This window comes from Epinephelus moara, chromosome 20 (assembly GCF_006386435.1).
Source record: "Epinephelus moara isolate mb chromosome 20, YSFRI_EMoa_1.0, whole genome shotgun sequence".
Classification (NCBI taxonomy): Eukaryota; Metazoa; Chordata; class Actinopteri; order Perciformes; family Serranidae; genus Epinephelus; species Epinephelus moara.
The window spans coordinates 4,730,532-4,745,490 of record NC_065525.1 but is presented as its reverse complement, the minus strand read 5'-3'; the positions used below and the strand labels follow the sequence as shown (position 1 = coordinate 4,745,490).

Here is a 14,959-nt window from a genome sequence, read left to right as displayed (position 1 = left end):
TGACCTCTGTTATATCTTGTGTAGGCCTTCAGAGGGAGATCATCGTAGACGACCTCCCTCACCCCTTCGGTCTGACTCAGTACCGAGATTTTATCTACTGGACAGATTTTAACCTGCGCAGTATTGAACGAGCAGACAAACGCAGCGGACTCAACCGCACTGTGGTGCTGCAGGTATGGGAACAGGCGACTGTAAGCAACTTCAATAACCAGTATGTTTGATTTCTACTTTTATTGTGCTCCTAATTTGTTCTTTTAGAGACTTTCATTAAAATCTGGGGGAGACACTTGATACTTTGTATTTTTGGCATTAAAATGATCATTAAACATTTGCTTGAAATATCAATCCAGTCCAGAGATACTGGACAGAGGGATGTTGTATGCTGTAAAGCCCTCTGAGGAAAATTGTGATTTGTGATATTGGGCTTTATAAATAAAATTGATTGATTGACTGATTGATCTTTTTTGCCGTGACATCACTGTGTCCCCAGGGCCAGCTTGAGCTGATGCTGGACATTCTGGTGTTCCACTCCTCCCGTCAGGAGGGTACCAACGAGTGCTCCCATAACAACGGCAACTGTGCTCATCTTTGCCTTGCCACGCCTGCTGGTGCCCAGTGCCGCTGTGCCTCCCACTACACTTTAAACCCCGATGGACGAAACTGTAGCTGTAAGTACAGAGAGAAACACTAGTATGTCTGACAATCAAAGGATGAATCCCAGGACTGGTTTTTGAAACAAATGAGAAACATCCCATCCTTTTAATGAGTATAGTTGAGATGTTCTTCAACATGGCATTTAAATACAGTACTGCTTTTCTAAAATCAAAGCAAGTAATGGACAAGCGACTGCTGCCATTCTCTGATAAATTAACACTTATTGCGTCAGGACAACAGCAGTCATGTCAGACTCACCACTCTGCTGCTGTTGAATGACTGATTGTAGAACATCCTTGAAATTGGCTGTTGTATTTAAAACATTAAATTATTTCACCTCTTTTGAGTTGCTGTAAAGATTCAGTTCACAGTTGAATTGCAAAAAACATCAACAGTGAGATGGCTGGAATTTTTTGTGTGTGAGTGATTGTGTGTTAGCCCAGTGATGGACCTTGTCCCTGCCTTTCTGCTGCCATGCAGCTGTAGTCGGGAGCATCTACTGTGTAGAAATAACGGACATAACCACCGTGATGCCACCCATTGGTTCGTGGATTCATGTTTTTTGGCATTTTGGCTGTCGCCATCTAGATTTTTTGGCATGAGAAGTGACCATGTGTGATCGAGAGGGTGGAGTTGGGTGGATCTGACCCATAGACTGTGGCACCTCACAGACAAACTGTCACTCAAAGCGTCTTTAATCAGAATCAGAATCAGCTTTATTCGCCAAGTACGTGTGTACATACAAGGAATTTGACTCCGGTAGACTTGCTCTATACTGTAATATACAATATACAAAAAATATACAACTATACATTAAATATAAAAAATAATTTAATTATTTTTGAATATATACAATAAACAAGGAAGCAGTGTTGTTTGATCTGCCACTCTGTGACCCTTTATGAGCTCATCAGAGTGACAGCCTGGGGGAAGAAACTGTCTTTGTGAGGGGTGGTTTTGGCTAACAGTGCTCTGTAGCGCCTACCGGAGGGGAGGAGTTTAAACAGATTGTGTCCAGGGTGTCTACAGTGATGTTTCCTGCCCGTTTCCTGACCCTTGACCTGTACAGGTCCTCGATGGAGGGAAGATCAGTCCCAGTACTCCTCTCTACACACCTGATTGTCCTTTTCAGTCTGTTCCTGTCCAGTTTGGTGGCAGATCCAAACCAAACGGTGATGGATGTGCAGAGAACAGACTGGATTATGGCTGTGTAGAACATGATCAGCAGTTCCTGAGACAGGTTGAGCTTCCTGAGCTATCGCGGGAAGTACAGCCTCTGCTGGGCCTTTTCCGGACGGTGTCTAGATCCTTGTCCCTGGGGAGTCGAGGTGGTGCAGGATGTAGTGCAGTCCCATGTTGACTGCATCATCCACCAACCTGTTTGCCCGGTAGGCAAACTGCAGGGGGTCCAGCAGTGGGCCTGTGATGTCCTTCAGGTGGCTCAGCAGCAGTCTTTCAAAGGATTTCATGACCACAGATGTCAGGGCGATGGGCCTGTAGTCATTTAATCCTGTGATGGAAGGCTTCTTGGGGACCGGGACGATGGTGGAGCGTTTGAAGCAGGAGGGTACTTCACACAACTCCAACTATCGGTTGAAGACCCGAGTGAAGATAGGGGCCAGCTGGTCAGAGCAGACTCTCAGGCAGGAGGGAGACAGACCGTCAGGTCCCGGAGCCTTCCTGGTCTTCTCTCTCTGGAAGAGCTGACACACATCCTCTTCACAGACCTTTAGTGCAGGTGGGGGGTTAGAGGAGAGGGGGGAGGGGGAGCTGGGGGTGCAGGTAGTCCCTTTCTGTGGTTGGAATGTGTGAAAAGGGCCTTTTCAAACCTGCAGTAGAAGCTGTTCAGGTCGTCTGCTCGTCAGAGGTTTTCCACAGGGTAGGGGGATGGTCTCCTGTAGTTGGTAATGTCCTGCAGGCCTCTCCAAACTGACGCAGGGTCGTTGACTGAGAAGCAGTGGGTTTTAGCTTCTCAATGTAGCCCCTCTTGGCTACCTGATCTCTTTTGGCAGCTTGTTTCTGGCCTGCTTGTACAGGGCCCTATCCTTGCTCCTGTAGGCCTCCTCCTTGGCCTGGCACAGCCGCCTGAGTTTGGGTGTGAATGAGGGTTTGTTGTTGTTGTCTTGGTCTGCACACACATATCCTCACAAAAGTTGATGTCACATGTAAGGTGTCACAGTGTCAGTCAGTTCATTTAGGTCTGTGGCTGCAGCTTCAAAAACACTCCAATCTGTGCAGTCAAAGCAGGCCTGTAGCTCCAGCTTTGACTCCTCAGTCCACTTCCTTACAGTCCTTACTACAGGCTTAGAAGTTTTTAATTTCTGCCTGTAGGTCAGGATAAGATGGAGCAGACAGTGATCAGAGAGCCCCAAAGCTGCACAGGGGACAGAGCGATAAGCGTCCTTTAACTGTGTAGCAGTGGTCCAGTGTGTTAGAGTCCCTGGTGGGGCATTTTATGTGCTGTTTGTATCTGGGACGTTCGAGAGAGGTTTGCTCTGTTAAAAACCGCTAGGATGATGAGCAGGGAGTCTGGATGTTTTTTCGCCACGTCTGTCACCTGGTCACAAGGTGTTGTAACGCCTCCATTTCCTAAGCCATAATAAAATTTAAATGGATGAGTTTTATAAAAAATCACCCCTGTACAGTTGTCATGAATGGTTAAATTAGCTATACTGACCAAAACTTTTTTTTTTATTTTCTGTGATGATTAGTCTGGCTTACAGGATGCAGACCGTAGGTATAAAGCCTGTCATTGGCTGCTTATCTCAGACTGTTTTCAAAATCCCTGTTGCTATGTGAAAGTGTGTTTTAGCAGTGTGCGTGAAACACTAACAATAACCTCTGAGCTAGCAACCTAAAACATCTTTTAATGTTTTATGTTGCGTTTTCTTTTGCAGGGATTAAGCCATTTTAATGCCAGCGCTCACCTCTCCATGAAACAATTTCTCTTCCAACTCTATTTTGCAAGGGCACTGCCATGATTAATATCTCCTCGTCCATGGTGTCAACGGGGTGAAATGACGTCTGAAAACCTCTGACCTGTTGAATTCAGGCCTGTCTCTGCCCATTATGTAGTTTTCAAGGTGTAGTGCAGGGAAATATGATCCGCCGTGAACACTGTGTATTTTATTTTGAAAATTAACCGGATGTTTTATTGTGTTTCTGTGCACGACTTCCTGCCCCGCACGATCTGCTCTGTGCTGAATTGCTGCGTTGTGCTCCAGCGTCCGGCAAAAATAGAAGTCCTGCGTATCTGTTGCGGAGGGCTCCGGACTGCTGGAGCTGTGACGGAGCCGGAACGCAGCACAGCCGCAGCCGGTGGAAACACACACATTGACTAGAATTGAATCCTATCGGCTCCGCTGCCGTGCCGGAGCGGAGACACAACCAACACGCATCTGGTGGAAATAGGCCGTAATGAGGATTGACTGGCTTCTGGAGACAGCCTCAAGTGGCCATTTGAGTAACTGCAGGTTGTGGCATGTTGGCTTCATTTTTCAGCAGCTTGGTTGGGAGTCAAGAACAAATAGAACAGAAATGACTGAAGTACAAGGTTAAAGGATTAACCTCAGTTGCCTCTTGCTCAACTGCCAGCACACAAACTATGTGAAAATCTGCGTGCGAGCACACACACACACACACACACACACACACACACACACACACACACACACACACAGAGGCTGGGGAAGCCAGCATACTTGTGTTGTTTCCAAAAAGTGGAGGCAGTCAACACTTCCTCAGCTCTTGAGACCATCATTCAGAGCGGTTTCAGCTGTTCTGATGGGATGATGTGTGTTTGTGTGTGTTTTGACCCTGGGTTTTTGTGTTTCACAATATGTGTTGAGCAAACTTGGGCCTTCCTGTGAACATTGTTCATTCCGTGTACTCACTCCTCTTCATTCCTTCATCCATCCCTGCATCCCTTCTGACTCTCTGTCTACAGCTCCCTCTAGTTTCCTGCTCTTCAGTCAGAAGGCCAGTATCAGCAGGATGGTCTTGGGAGAGCAGAGTCCTGACATCATCCTGCCCATCCACGTCCTGAGGAATGTCCGAGCTGTAAGCTACGACCCGCTGGACCGGCTGGTCTACTGGCTGGATGGACGACAGAACATCCGCAGGGCCAGAGATGATGGAGCCATGGTAAAATTCACCCTGATGCATGCACTGACTGCATTTGATACACAAGTGTCAGATCTTCAACATATATCTCCTTGAACTCAGCTGCTTGCTATCATGTAAAAATACAATCAACTCAACAGTAAATGTGTCCTCTAAATGTGTCCTCGCCTTCACTAAAGATAATGTTCTGCTGTAGGCCAACTTGAAGTTGAGGTAGACTTCATACAGCTTCCTAGAAAAATAAACACTGTAGTTATATGCAGATTAATAGATCTGCTGCAGTAGTGAGACAGGGAGCAGTTTGTAAAGCTTCCCATGACTAATTATCAGAATGAGTCAAATGTTGAACTTATGACCTTGCTGTGTTTGCCTCCAGTCTTCCATGATAGTGAGCAGCAGTGTTCAGCCAGTAGATAACCAGCTTCATGACCTGAGCCTGGACCCCTACAGTCGCCACATTTACTGGACCTGTGAGACAACCAACACCATCAATGTCCAGAGGATGGATGGACACACCGTGGGTGTGGTCCTGAAGGACGACACTGACAAGCCACGGGCCATTGTGGTTAATGCCGAGAAAGGGTGAGCTCACTGTTCCACAAAATAAGTTTCATGAACATATGTTGTACTCTGTGTGTGGAAGAAAATGATGATTAGAACTGTTTATCTGTGAATTTAATGGCATACCTCTGTGTCTGTGTCTCCCTCTGCAGGTACATGTATTTCACCACAGTGCAAGAGCGCTCAGCTAAGATTGAAGGAGCCAGTCTAGATGGGACAGAGAGAGAGTCTCTGTTCACCACTGGGCTGATCAGACCAGTCGCTCTGGCTCTGGACAACAAACTAGGAAAACTATTCTGGGTAGACGCCGACCTTAAACGCATTGAGAGTAGTGACCTGACAGGTGAGTTACTGAAAACAGAAATAACTCAAATGCCCGCTCACATAACGCCCAGAAACATTCAATGAAATTGAGTGAGTGAATCTGCCTGTTCATGAGTTTGTCCAGTAAGATGGGGAACAACTAAAAGGCTACTGAAACCATATGATGATGATTTCAATTTAAAGAGGCAACAGAAAAATCAGACTATCACCGTTTACATAGGTTAATTAGTGGCTTTGCAATCTTTGTAATAAGCTTCTGCCATCGGTGCCGAAATTTCGCGGAAAAAAATCTGCTTTGCTCAGGGACTGGAGCTGGTCCTTATGAGGAGTTGGGCATGAGATAGTTGAGTCCTGAGCACAATGGCAGAAGGACAAAGTTTGGAGACAAGTGGAAAAACGTCTGTCTGAGGAGGCAAAGAAGAGCAAAAAGGAGAGTGATAAAAGAAGAGGAAAAACAAGAGTAAACCTCAGTCAGGCGTTCAAGAGATGGAGGGAGCTCCGTGACCAAAGAGGCTTCAACACCGGTGTCCAGCTAGCTTTCTTTCTAATGGATCAGTAAGTAACACGGCTAAATGTTAGCTAGCCGAGAGAGGACTGTACTGTACTGGCTGCTAGTTAATTCCTAGCTGGCCAGCATCGCAAATCACCGTAACCAGGGACCGGGTAGCGAGTGTTGGTCAGCTGACATCTTCGTTGCCATTCTACGGCAGCCCTCGGACAGTGATACCCCCCTCCCTTCCTTCTGTTCTCTTCTCACGGAGGCAGCTATCGACAGACATCAACCAGCTAAGTGAACACTGAGCTTTGTCTCCCATTCAATTTGAGCTCCAACCGGCCGCATCGTTTCCATAAGGTACCGTTTATTCTAGAATCGTGACTGTTTACATGTGCGTATTGGTTTAATTCCACTGTGTCTACTGTTGTTTGTACTGATACTGTACATTCTGGTATAATTATTTGCATTACTATTTGTTTTTTCTTCTGATAATTGTTGCTTGGTCTCTTTACTCATTTATTTGGGTGTCCACACACCTTCTCATTCTACATATACATAAAGGTATACCGGTGGCTTTACAGCCTACATTTTATTGATTATCTCTGATCCCCACGGTCGTTGCGACAGTGCGACGCAACACCACTGACGCTAGGTGGCGCCAAGCTAAAAAAAAACCCCGAATCCTATCTGTTGCCTCTTTAAATAAATGCTTCATATCAATTGGGATTAATAATTAATTTCAATAATTGAGAAGAAAGCTTCTAGAAAGGTGGGGCTTCCTCTCTTCCACCAACATGATTAGTGCCTCTGACTCCTCATTGCTAAAACTTAACGTCTATCATTTTGTCCATAATAGAAAGCTAGCTAGCCAGTGACAAGTGGGAGTTGTTGATATTATGTCTTGTCCATCTTGCCTAGCCTACCAGTACATTCTAATCAAAGATAGAGGTAGTCTGTGCACATTCTGAACATAGATACAGGCATGACAGGAGCAGGAGGTGCAGCTGGAAGAATCAAAATTATATTTAGGTTTAGGATTTAAGGATTTAGGATTTAAGTTAAGACAAGATAAGAGGTTTGAAATAGGAGAGGACACAGCCATAAGATTAAAATTGCTTCTGAAATAGGAAGATAGGATTTTTCGTATCTTGGAAACTTAAGTTAGGACAAGCACTTGAAATATTTTTCTGTAATGAGGCCCCAGACTCCCATGACTTATTCATAGCCTCATGCAGCCACATGGAAAACATGACCAAAAACAGACATTTACTGAAGCCATTCCACACACAGATTGATATTATTTGTTGAACTGAGACCAAATAACACAGACAGACACAGACTGCAGAGCTGTTTTGTCTATCTGTGCAAGGGCTAAAAAGATTCTGTCAGTGACTCTGGTCATATACAAACAAACCCTCTGTTCCATTGTGCTCTGTTTTATTTACATTGGCTCATCCAACCACAGCCATCGAAATTCAAACAGTATCTGTAATTAACAAGAAATGTCAAAGATATGTATGAGTTTTTCTCATGTTAAGTTCTGAGTTGGATTCACCAAACTCTCTGAACTCAACAACCTAAACAGCTTGTTTCAAACTGATGAGTTCCACCTGTTTATTAGGAGGTGCACTCTGTGAGATTTCATCATGAGCATTATTGCTTAGCATAAAATTGCCATATAAGGCTACATTTGTGGGCAAGTTTACAGTAATGTTACCAAAGAGTGAAAAGAAGAACTTCACTCTGTAGAGCTGCTACAGGAGATCTGTAAACAAGTCCAGCAGTGTCTGCAGTGGCATTGGAGTAAATATTACAGGTCAGCTGCTAACAAACGTCTTGTCATCAGAGCAGTGCTGTACTGTAATGGCAGTAAAGACTGAATGATTGTACATGAAGTTAAATGGTAAAAAGACCAATCGTGGACTAAAGCAGTCCATTTTACGACAGATTGAGAAGAGGATGTGACTGTCACAGAGATATTAGACAAAAAGAATACATTAGGTGAAGTTAAACTGTCGGCTACAACAGAGAATGATCTTGCAGACCTGCAGAGAGACATATAACATTGTACCATCTCCCCCAGGAGCCAATCGCATCGTCCTCCAGGATTCCAACATTCTCCAGCCAATGGGGCTGACAGTCCTAGGAGATCATGTGTACTGGATCGACCGGCAACAGCAGATGATAGAGAGGGTGGACAAACTGACTGGAGATGGACGCACACGCATACAGGGACGGATATCATATCTGACTTCCATCCATGCTGTGGAAGAGATGGATCCGCAAGAGTTTGGTATGGATGGACTTCTGGCTTTGGCTTTTAACATTACTTACTGCCACATGTACTGAGTAGTTTATAGCAGCAGGCTGTATTCGTGGAGCTTTGTTGAGTTGTGGTTTGGCAGGAAAGTGTGTAATGATGTAATGAATGTTTCTCCTCTCCAGCATCCCACCCTTGTTCCCGTGACAACGGGGGCTGTTCTCACATCTGCATTGCTAAGGGTGACGGAACACCTCGCTGCTCCTGTCCCATGCACCTGGTGTTACTGCAGGACCTACTGCACTGTGGGGGTAAGCAACAAAAACACAAAGGGTTATGGCAGTCTCTCCATTCATTTCAGTGTGGAGATGGGTGAAACACAATCGCTGTTAGTCATAAATTGACCTGCCCCCTTGGCCTGGCGCAGTTTTTGTTTACAGCCCAGACCACTCTATTTCCTGTCTGCCCTGCTTTTGGCTACACCACATGAGTACATTTCACCAGGTGGACAGTCTGACTGTGCCAGGATACTCACACACTGAAGGCTTCGGTCTCTGTGAAACTCAGTGTTCACACCTTTCATCTCACAGCTTCTCCCTCTTTGTCCTTTTGTCCTCTTCTCTCCTCCTCCACACTATGAACATATGTTGCCTCCTCTCTCTCTCTCTCTCTCTCTCTCTCTCTCTCTCTCTCTCTCTCTTTCTCACTGTCAGAGCCTCCCACCTGCTCCACAGAGCAGTTCACGTGCTCCACAGGAGAGATCGACTGTATTCCTATGGCTTGGCGTTGTGATGGTTTCCCTGAATGTGATGACAGCAGTGATGAAGAGAACTGCCCCGTCTGCTCAGCCTTTCAGTTCCAGTGTGATAAAGGAGGTTGCATCGATGCTCAAAGGCGCTGCAATGGTGAACCGGACTGCGCAGATCACTCTGATGAACAGGATTGTGAAAGTAGGCTCACACTTGAACACACTGAAACTGTGAACAGTAGCTCTGTTGACATGTACCTTTTAGCAGTTACACCATCCCTTTTGTGGTTCTATGACTAATACAGAGAAATAAAGTTCTGAATCAGCAGAATTCAAGTATTCCTAAAACACAGTACTTTTATAGATTTTATTTTATCCAGTACAGAATTAAAACAGTCTGTGGAGCTCTCAGCCTCCCTTTCTAACCATCTTTCAGTTTTCTCTTCATAAGGACAGACTTAAAGTTCAGACTGTGTAGGTGTAAAGGATTACTGTCCCTCAAGTTAATCAAAAAATGTCTACCATCATATCCCAGAAAGTGCAGAGAACTGATGAAATCTAACACCAGAAAAAAGTATTGAGATATTTATGATAACCATACAATTGATAAACAAATGCATGAACCAAAATCGAAAACCCATTCCACCCCTAAACATGACTCTCACATGTAGGGGAAAACTACAGTGCTGTCACAGTCCAATGATGGTCAGATTCGTTAAGTAGAATTAACTTATGGTCACACTGTGTACCATATGATGGGCCTAAGACTGAAAATGTCCTCTTATGTTCAGCTTGTTTCCCTTATTTTTAGAAATGCAGGTCAGGGTTCCCATGGTCCTGAAATTCCTGGAAAAGTTATGAAGTTAGGAAAACTGTTTATTTCTTTCTGTCTTTTCCAGGCCTGGAAACAGTTTAGAATTAACATGATGGGCTCGAGTTTCACAGACTGGGCGCGGCGGGGGCGCAGCGCACCTGCGCTTCGCCAACTGGGTGTGGCCAGGTGGATTTTGCAAGTTTGGCACACCGTGCGCGCTGGCGCAGCTACTCCTCTTTCCGACCTCCGTCCCTCCTACCTGCGCAAGTCGGAAAGAGGGAGGAGAGAAGGCGTGGAGTGGGTTTTACACACATCACACCAATCAAATGAGCCCCTCTCCTCGCCCTTAAATGCGCCGCACGAAGGTGTAATGAGAGTTTACTCAATTCGCCATTGCAGAAAAGAGCAGCAGTGTCAGACGGCCAAACTTCTCCCAGGAGGAAACTGATGTTTTGGTTTGGGAGGTCCAAGCTCGCAGTGTCCGAATATACAGAACTGCGAGCAGACCTCCACGGGCTGATGATGCAAAGGTAGCCTGGGAGGAGGTCACCACAATTGTAAATCAATGTTGCGTTTCTCTCGTGCGCGCGTGCGCTCTCTCTTTCTCTCTCGCAGTCTCACTCTGTTTCTTTTCTTTTGACTTTTCTAAGATGACAGATGCTGAATATATACTCCTTATCTGATGCTGTGGCTGTTTGTGGTTGGCTGAGAGGGATGTGAACTCATTAGTTTGCAGCTGTGTTAATCAAATCAGGTTGGGTTTCCATTACGCGTGCCAAACGTGCCAAACGGTGCCAATCCCCTTTGATCTGACATCAGATGTGACGGGACAGTCGATATAGAGATACATTTATGTGCTGATTGCAGATAGTTGCATTGAATAGTGTTTTTTTGGGTATTTATTGCATTGTTAATGTGCCTGATATTCTGGAAACCTGCCTGTGAGGTTTTTGGCTGCTCGAAACTAGCTCTGCGCGGGGTTCGCCACCCTACGCCACCTGCGCTGCGCCGGGAAACTAGAGTCCATTGTATCAAGTGATACAGACCTACATTGTGTCATTGACAAGGCCACACTACCTCTTGTGGAAAAGACACATCAGGAGAGAAACAGGAAAATTCTAAAAAATAAAAAAGATTTAAGGCCATATCAATTTTATGATGCAGATAAGCAGTAACTGCCCACTGTGTTGGGTCACTGATACACTTGGATGGGGGAAGACTGGACGGACGTGACAGCGATCGTCCTTAATTTATTAAGGTATTTCGAATGCTCAGGTTCAGGCAAGGTTGCAAAGTAATTATTTGTAATTAGTGTTGGGCAGGTTACTCTCAAAATGTAATATATTACATATTACTAGTTACTGTCATTTGAAAGTAATAAGTGACTTTACACCATTACACCCTGTATAGAGTAATAAGTTACTTTTGACACTACTTTTGCGTTACTTTGACCAAAATGGCCGCAGAGGAACTACTGTTGATTTTAAATGGATGAGGGTCATGTTGTTTCACAGCAGGTAATCAAAGCACAGAAGATCCAGTTTATTACAGTTCATTTCAAATCCAGTGCTGACCAGGTCTGACCCATTCATGCATTCACATACAGTTGTTACCACTTTGTAGTAAAGTGAAAAAAAAAAAAAAAAAAAAGAATATAAAGACCGATTAAATAGCCTAGACCTTTTTAAATACATGAAAAGCCTTGAATAGATCAATGTCTGAGATATAGATAAATATTTGTGGGCCTATGATATAAAACACAATAAACTAATAATGAGGTTAGCACAACAAACAGAATGGCGTGTGAGTCAGTCACTATGACAAGTGCAAACTAATAGTATGGAGCTGGAAAACCCATCTGCCAGCTCCTGGTGTGCCGGTCAGGTACAGCAGCACCTTGGAGAGAGTTATACATAAGAATGGAATGGTGTGCTGGCGTGATCCGCAGTTTTAGAGGATGTGAATGGAAACACATCCAACATATACTAACATCACCCAGATGTGCTGATTACCGGGATAAGGAAAAAACGTACCAGAGGCCAGCTCCTTATCCCCGCTGCCTTCAGGCAGCTTTAAGACACAAAAGCAAAATGGGATATGCTGTACGTCATTATATTAATGGAAACACACTGAACGTGATAACTTACAGTACAGCATGACCCAGATGTGCTGATCACCGACACCCTTCTATGATGTAGTCTATAGTGACCATAGGCTGAATTAATAAGGTAGTGACATGACAACACACAACAACCTTTGGGGGATGTTTTTTTCTGTCGACACACTGTCGGCAGAAGTGGAGCAGTGTAAATGCAATAATATTAGCTGAAATTCTGTTGGTAATGTGCTATATTACTTTGTTACTGCTAAAATGTAATATATTACTGTAATGCGTTACCCCCAGCACTGTTAGTAATATTCATAAAACAAGAATTAAATGCATACAAACGTGTCAAAATTATAATCTAAACACATCAGATTGCATTGACATCTATCTTTCAGATAATCAGTTTTCTACCACCCAAAAAGGGGCGTGGCCTTGACGTTTGTGAAGTACCCATATGTGGTTGACAGTTGCACAGTATATGTATTGTTTCCCTGCTGTTAAATGAAGCCCTAGTTTTAAAAGTGACAAAGCATGTTTTTAATATAATAGGTAGACAGTAGGAAAACACAGGTGTAAATAATCAAATGAATTTGGTTCTGTTTAGCTGCAGGGTGTAAAAAATAACTGTTTAATCAAATGAAACTGAAGGCTTTCCCTCAAACATGATACCATCCAACCAGAACTTATTATTAATAAGAAACTGACAAGCATCTCCATCTCTGTGTGTCCTCCTCTTTCTTGCTCTCCTCCAGCCATCTGCCCTCCCAACCAGTTCCGCTGTGGTGACAACCAGTGCATCACAAAGAAACAACAGTGTGATAACTACTCTGACTGCCCTGACGGATCAGATGAGCTTGCCTGTGGTAAAACCATTTAAAAATACAGCATACTGTATTTCTGGTTAAGTACTTGAAAACTTTTCCCTGACTTTGTATCTTTGTGTTTTCCATGTGCAGAGTATGTGTCTCCCCCCTCCAGTGGCATCCCTAACACTGGGCCTAACACCATCGTTCCAGTCATTTGCATCATCCTGCTCGTCTTTGTGATCGGGGGAGCTTATTTCGTGTGTCAGCGTGTGGTGTGTCGACGCTACAAAGGCCCCAGTGGAACTTTTCCCCACGAGTACATCAGTGGTACACCCCATGTGCCCCTCAATTTCATCGCCCCCAGCAGCTCTCAGCATGGCACCTTCCAAGGTCAGATCAGCCACATGGCAGCAGTGGTGTTATTGTTATACTTATAACATGACTCATTTGCAATGGTGTTAGTAAAATGTGTATCACTGTGTGCAGGTATTTCCTGTGGGAAGTCTATGATGAGTTCAGTGAGTCTGATGGGCAGCAGCAGCAGTGGAGCCCCTCTCTATGACAGGAACCACGTGACTGGAGCCTCATCCAGCAGCTCATCATCCACCAAGGGAGCCTTCTATCCTCAGGTCCACACACACACACACACACACACACACACACACACACACACACACACACACACACACTGTGTGCATGCTGTCAGCTGTTTCCTGATCACAGTCAGATAACACATATATTTTCTGTTTGTAGATCCTGAACCCTCCTCCGTCCCCAGCTACTGACCGCTCTCTCTACAACACAGAGATCTTCTACTCCTCCAACAGTCCGTCCACCACCAGATCATACAGGTAACGCACACTCACTGTCTCACATAGACCAGTTCCATCTCACCAGCAAACAGCTGACAAAGCTGCATCAAGGGTTGGCCCATTTTTAGTTTAATGTTGGGCTTTGCTGCGTTTATATTTCCTGCTATATATCTCTTCTAATATCTTACAGCCCACTGCAAGGACATTGCAAACCTATGCTGTTCAGTCAAAGTTTGCTCATTTCCACACAACTTTATTTTAAATTTTAGTGACAATCCTAAATTTTTAAAAGACACGAAAAATGTGAGGCATAATTTTGTAGGAATGTGTCTAAAATGATGCACAATTGAGACTATGTAGTGTAAAAAAGTATGGTAATTGATTTCAGTAATTTCCTGGTCTGGATACATAAAAATTAAAGGAGAGTATAGAAAAATATTCTTTTTCCAGACTATTGCCCCTGTTCTATTTTCTAAAATATGAAATTAAGAATTTCTAGAAATAAATTGATCATATAAGCAGAGTGTTATTTATGGTGTTTGGAGCAAGCAGCCAGCGCAGCCAAAATGTTATCACTGCGTGAGAGAGTTTGGACCAGAGCAAGCTGAATGTCGTCAAAAGCAATGGAAGAAATATACTGTGTGACCCAAGTGCCTTATAACTAAATCAAATCTGAACATCCATGACCAAATCATGGACGTTATTGAGTTAAAGTCAGATATTGAGCTTGATTTAGAAGTTGTGCAGTGACGTAGTTTTCTGCGTGAGAAAGCCGCACGTTCAACATTGTTTCCATGGACACAGTAAATAAACACTGATGCCTTGAAAGTTAATTTATTTAAATTTTTTATGACTGTTCGATGCTGTATCCAGAGGCATTATGTTTTCAGGGTGTCCGTCGTGAATTCAATTCAGTTCCATTCAATATAACTTTATTTATTCCGAAGGAAATTCTTGTGCCAGAGAATGCTTCAGATTACAGAAACAGTTAAAGGGATAGTGCACCCAAAAATGAAAATTCAGCCATTATCTACTCACCCATATGCCGACGGAGGCCCTGGGGAAGTTTTAGAGTCCTCACATCCCTTGCGGAGATCGGCGGGTGGAGCGGCTAGCATACCTAATGGTAGACGGCGCCCCAGACTAACGTCCAAGAACACAAAATTGAATCCACAAAGTATCTCCATACTGCTCATCCATAGTGATCCAAGTGTGCTGCAGCCGCGACATAAAAAATTGTTTCGAAAAACGTCAT

At 44.2% G+C, this 14,959-nt stretch overlaps 1 protein-coding gene across 1 annotated transcript in view; it reads left to right on the top strand.

The window, feature by feature from the left end:
- Nucleotides 1-14,959, top strand: part of lrp5 (low density lipoprotein receptor-related protein 5) — a 116,763-nt gene that overhangs the window by 93,966 nt on the left and 7,838 nt on the right. The window contains exons 17-28 of the mRNA XM_050072198.1: nucleotides 25-173; nucleotides 491-668; nucleotides 4,601-4,797; nucleotides 5,153-5,358; nucleotides 5,490-5,680; nucleotides 8,241-8,450; nucleotides 8,603-8,728; nucleotides 9,131-9,367; nucleotides 12,839-12,949; nucleotides 13,043-13,282; nucleotides 13,379-13,521; nucleotides 13,646-13,743. Coding sequence (XP_049928155.1) covers nucleotides 25-173; nucleotides 491-668; nucleotides 4,601-4,797; nucleotides 5,153-5,358; nucleotides 5,490-5,680; nucleotides 8,241-8,450; nucleotides 8,603-8,728; nucleotides 9,131-9,367; nucleotides 12,839-12,949; nucleotides 13,043-13,282; nucleotides 13,379-13,521; nucleotides 13,646-13,743 — 2,086 coding nt within the window. The remainder of the gene's footprint in view (nucleotides 1-24; nucleotides 174-490; nucleotides 669-4,600; nucleotides 4,798-5,152; nucleotides 5,359-5,489; nucleotides 5,681-8,240; nucleotides 8,451-8,602; nucleotides 8,729-9,130; nucleotides 9,368-12,838; nucleotides 12,950-13,042; nucleotides 13,283-13,378; nucleotides 13,522-13,645; nucleotides 13,744-14,959) is intronic.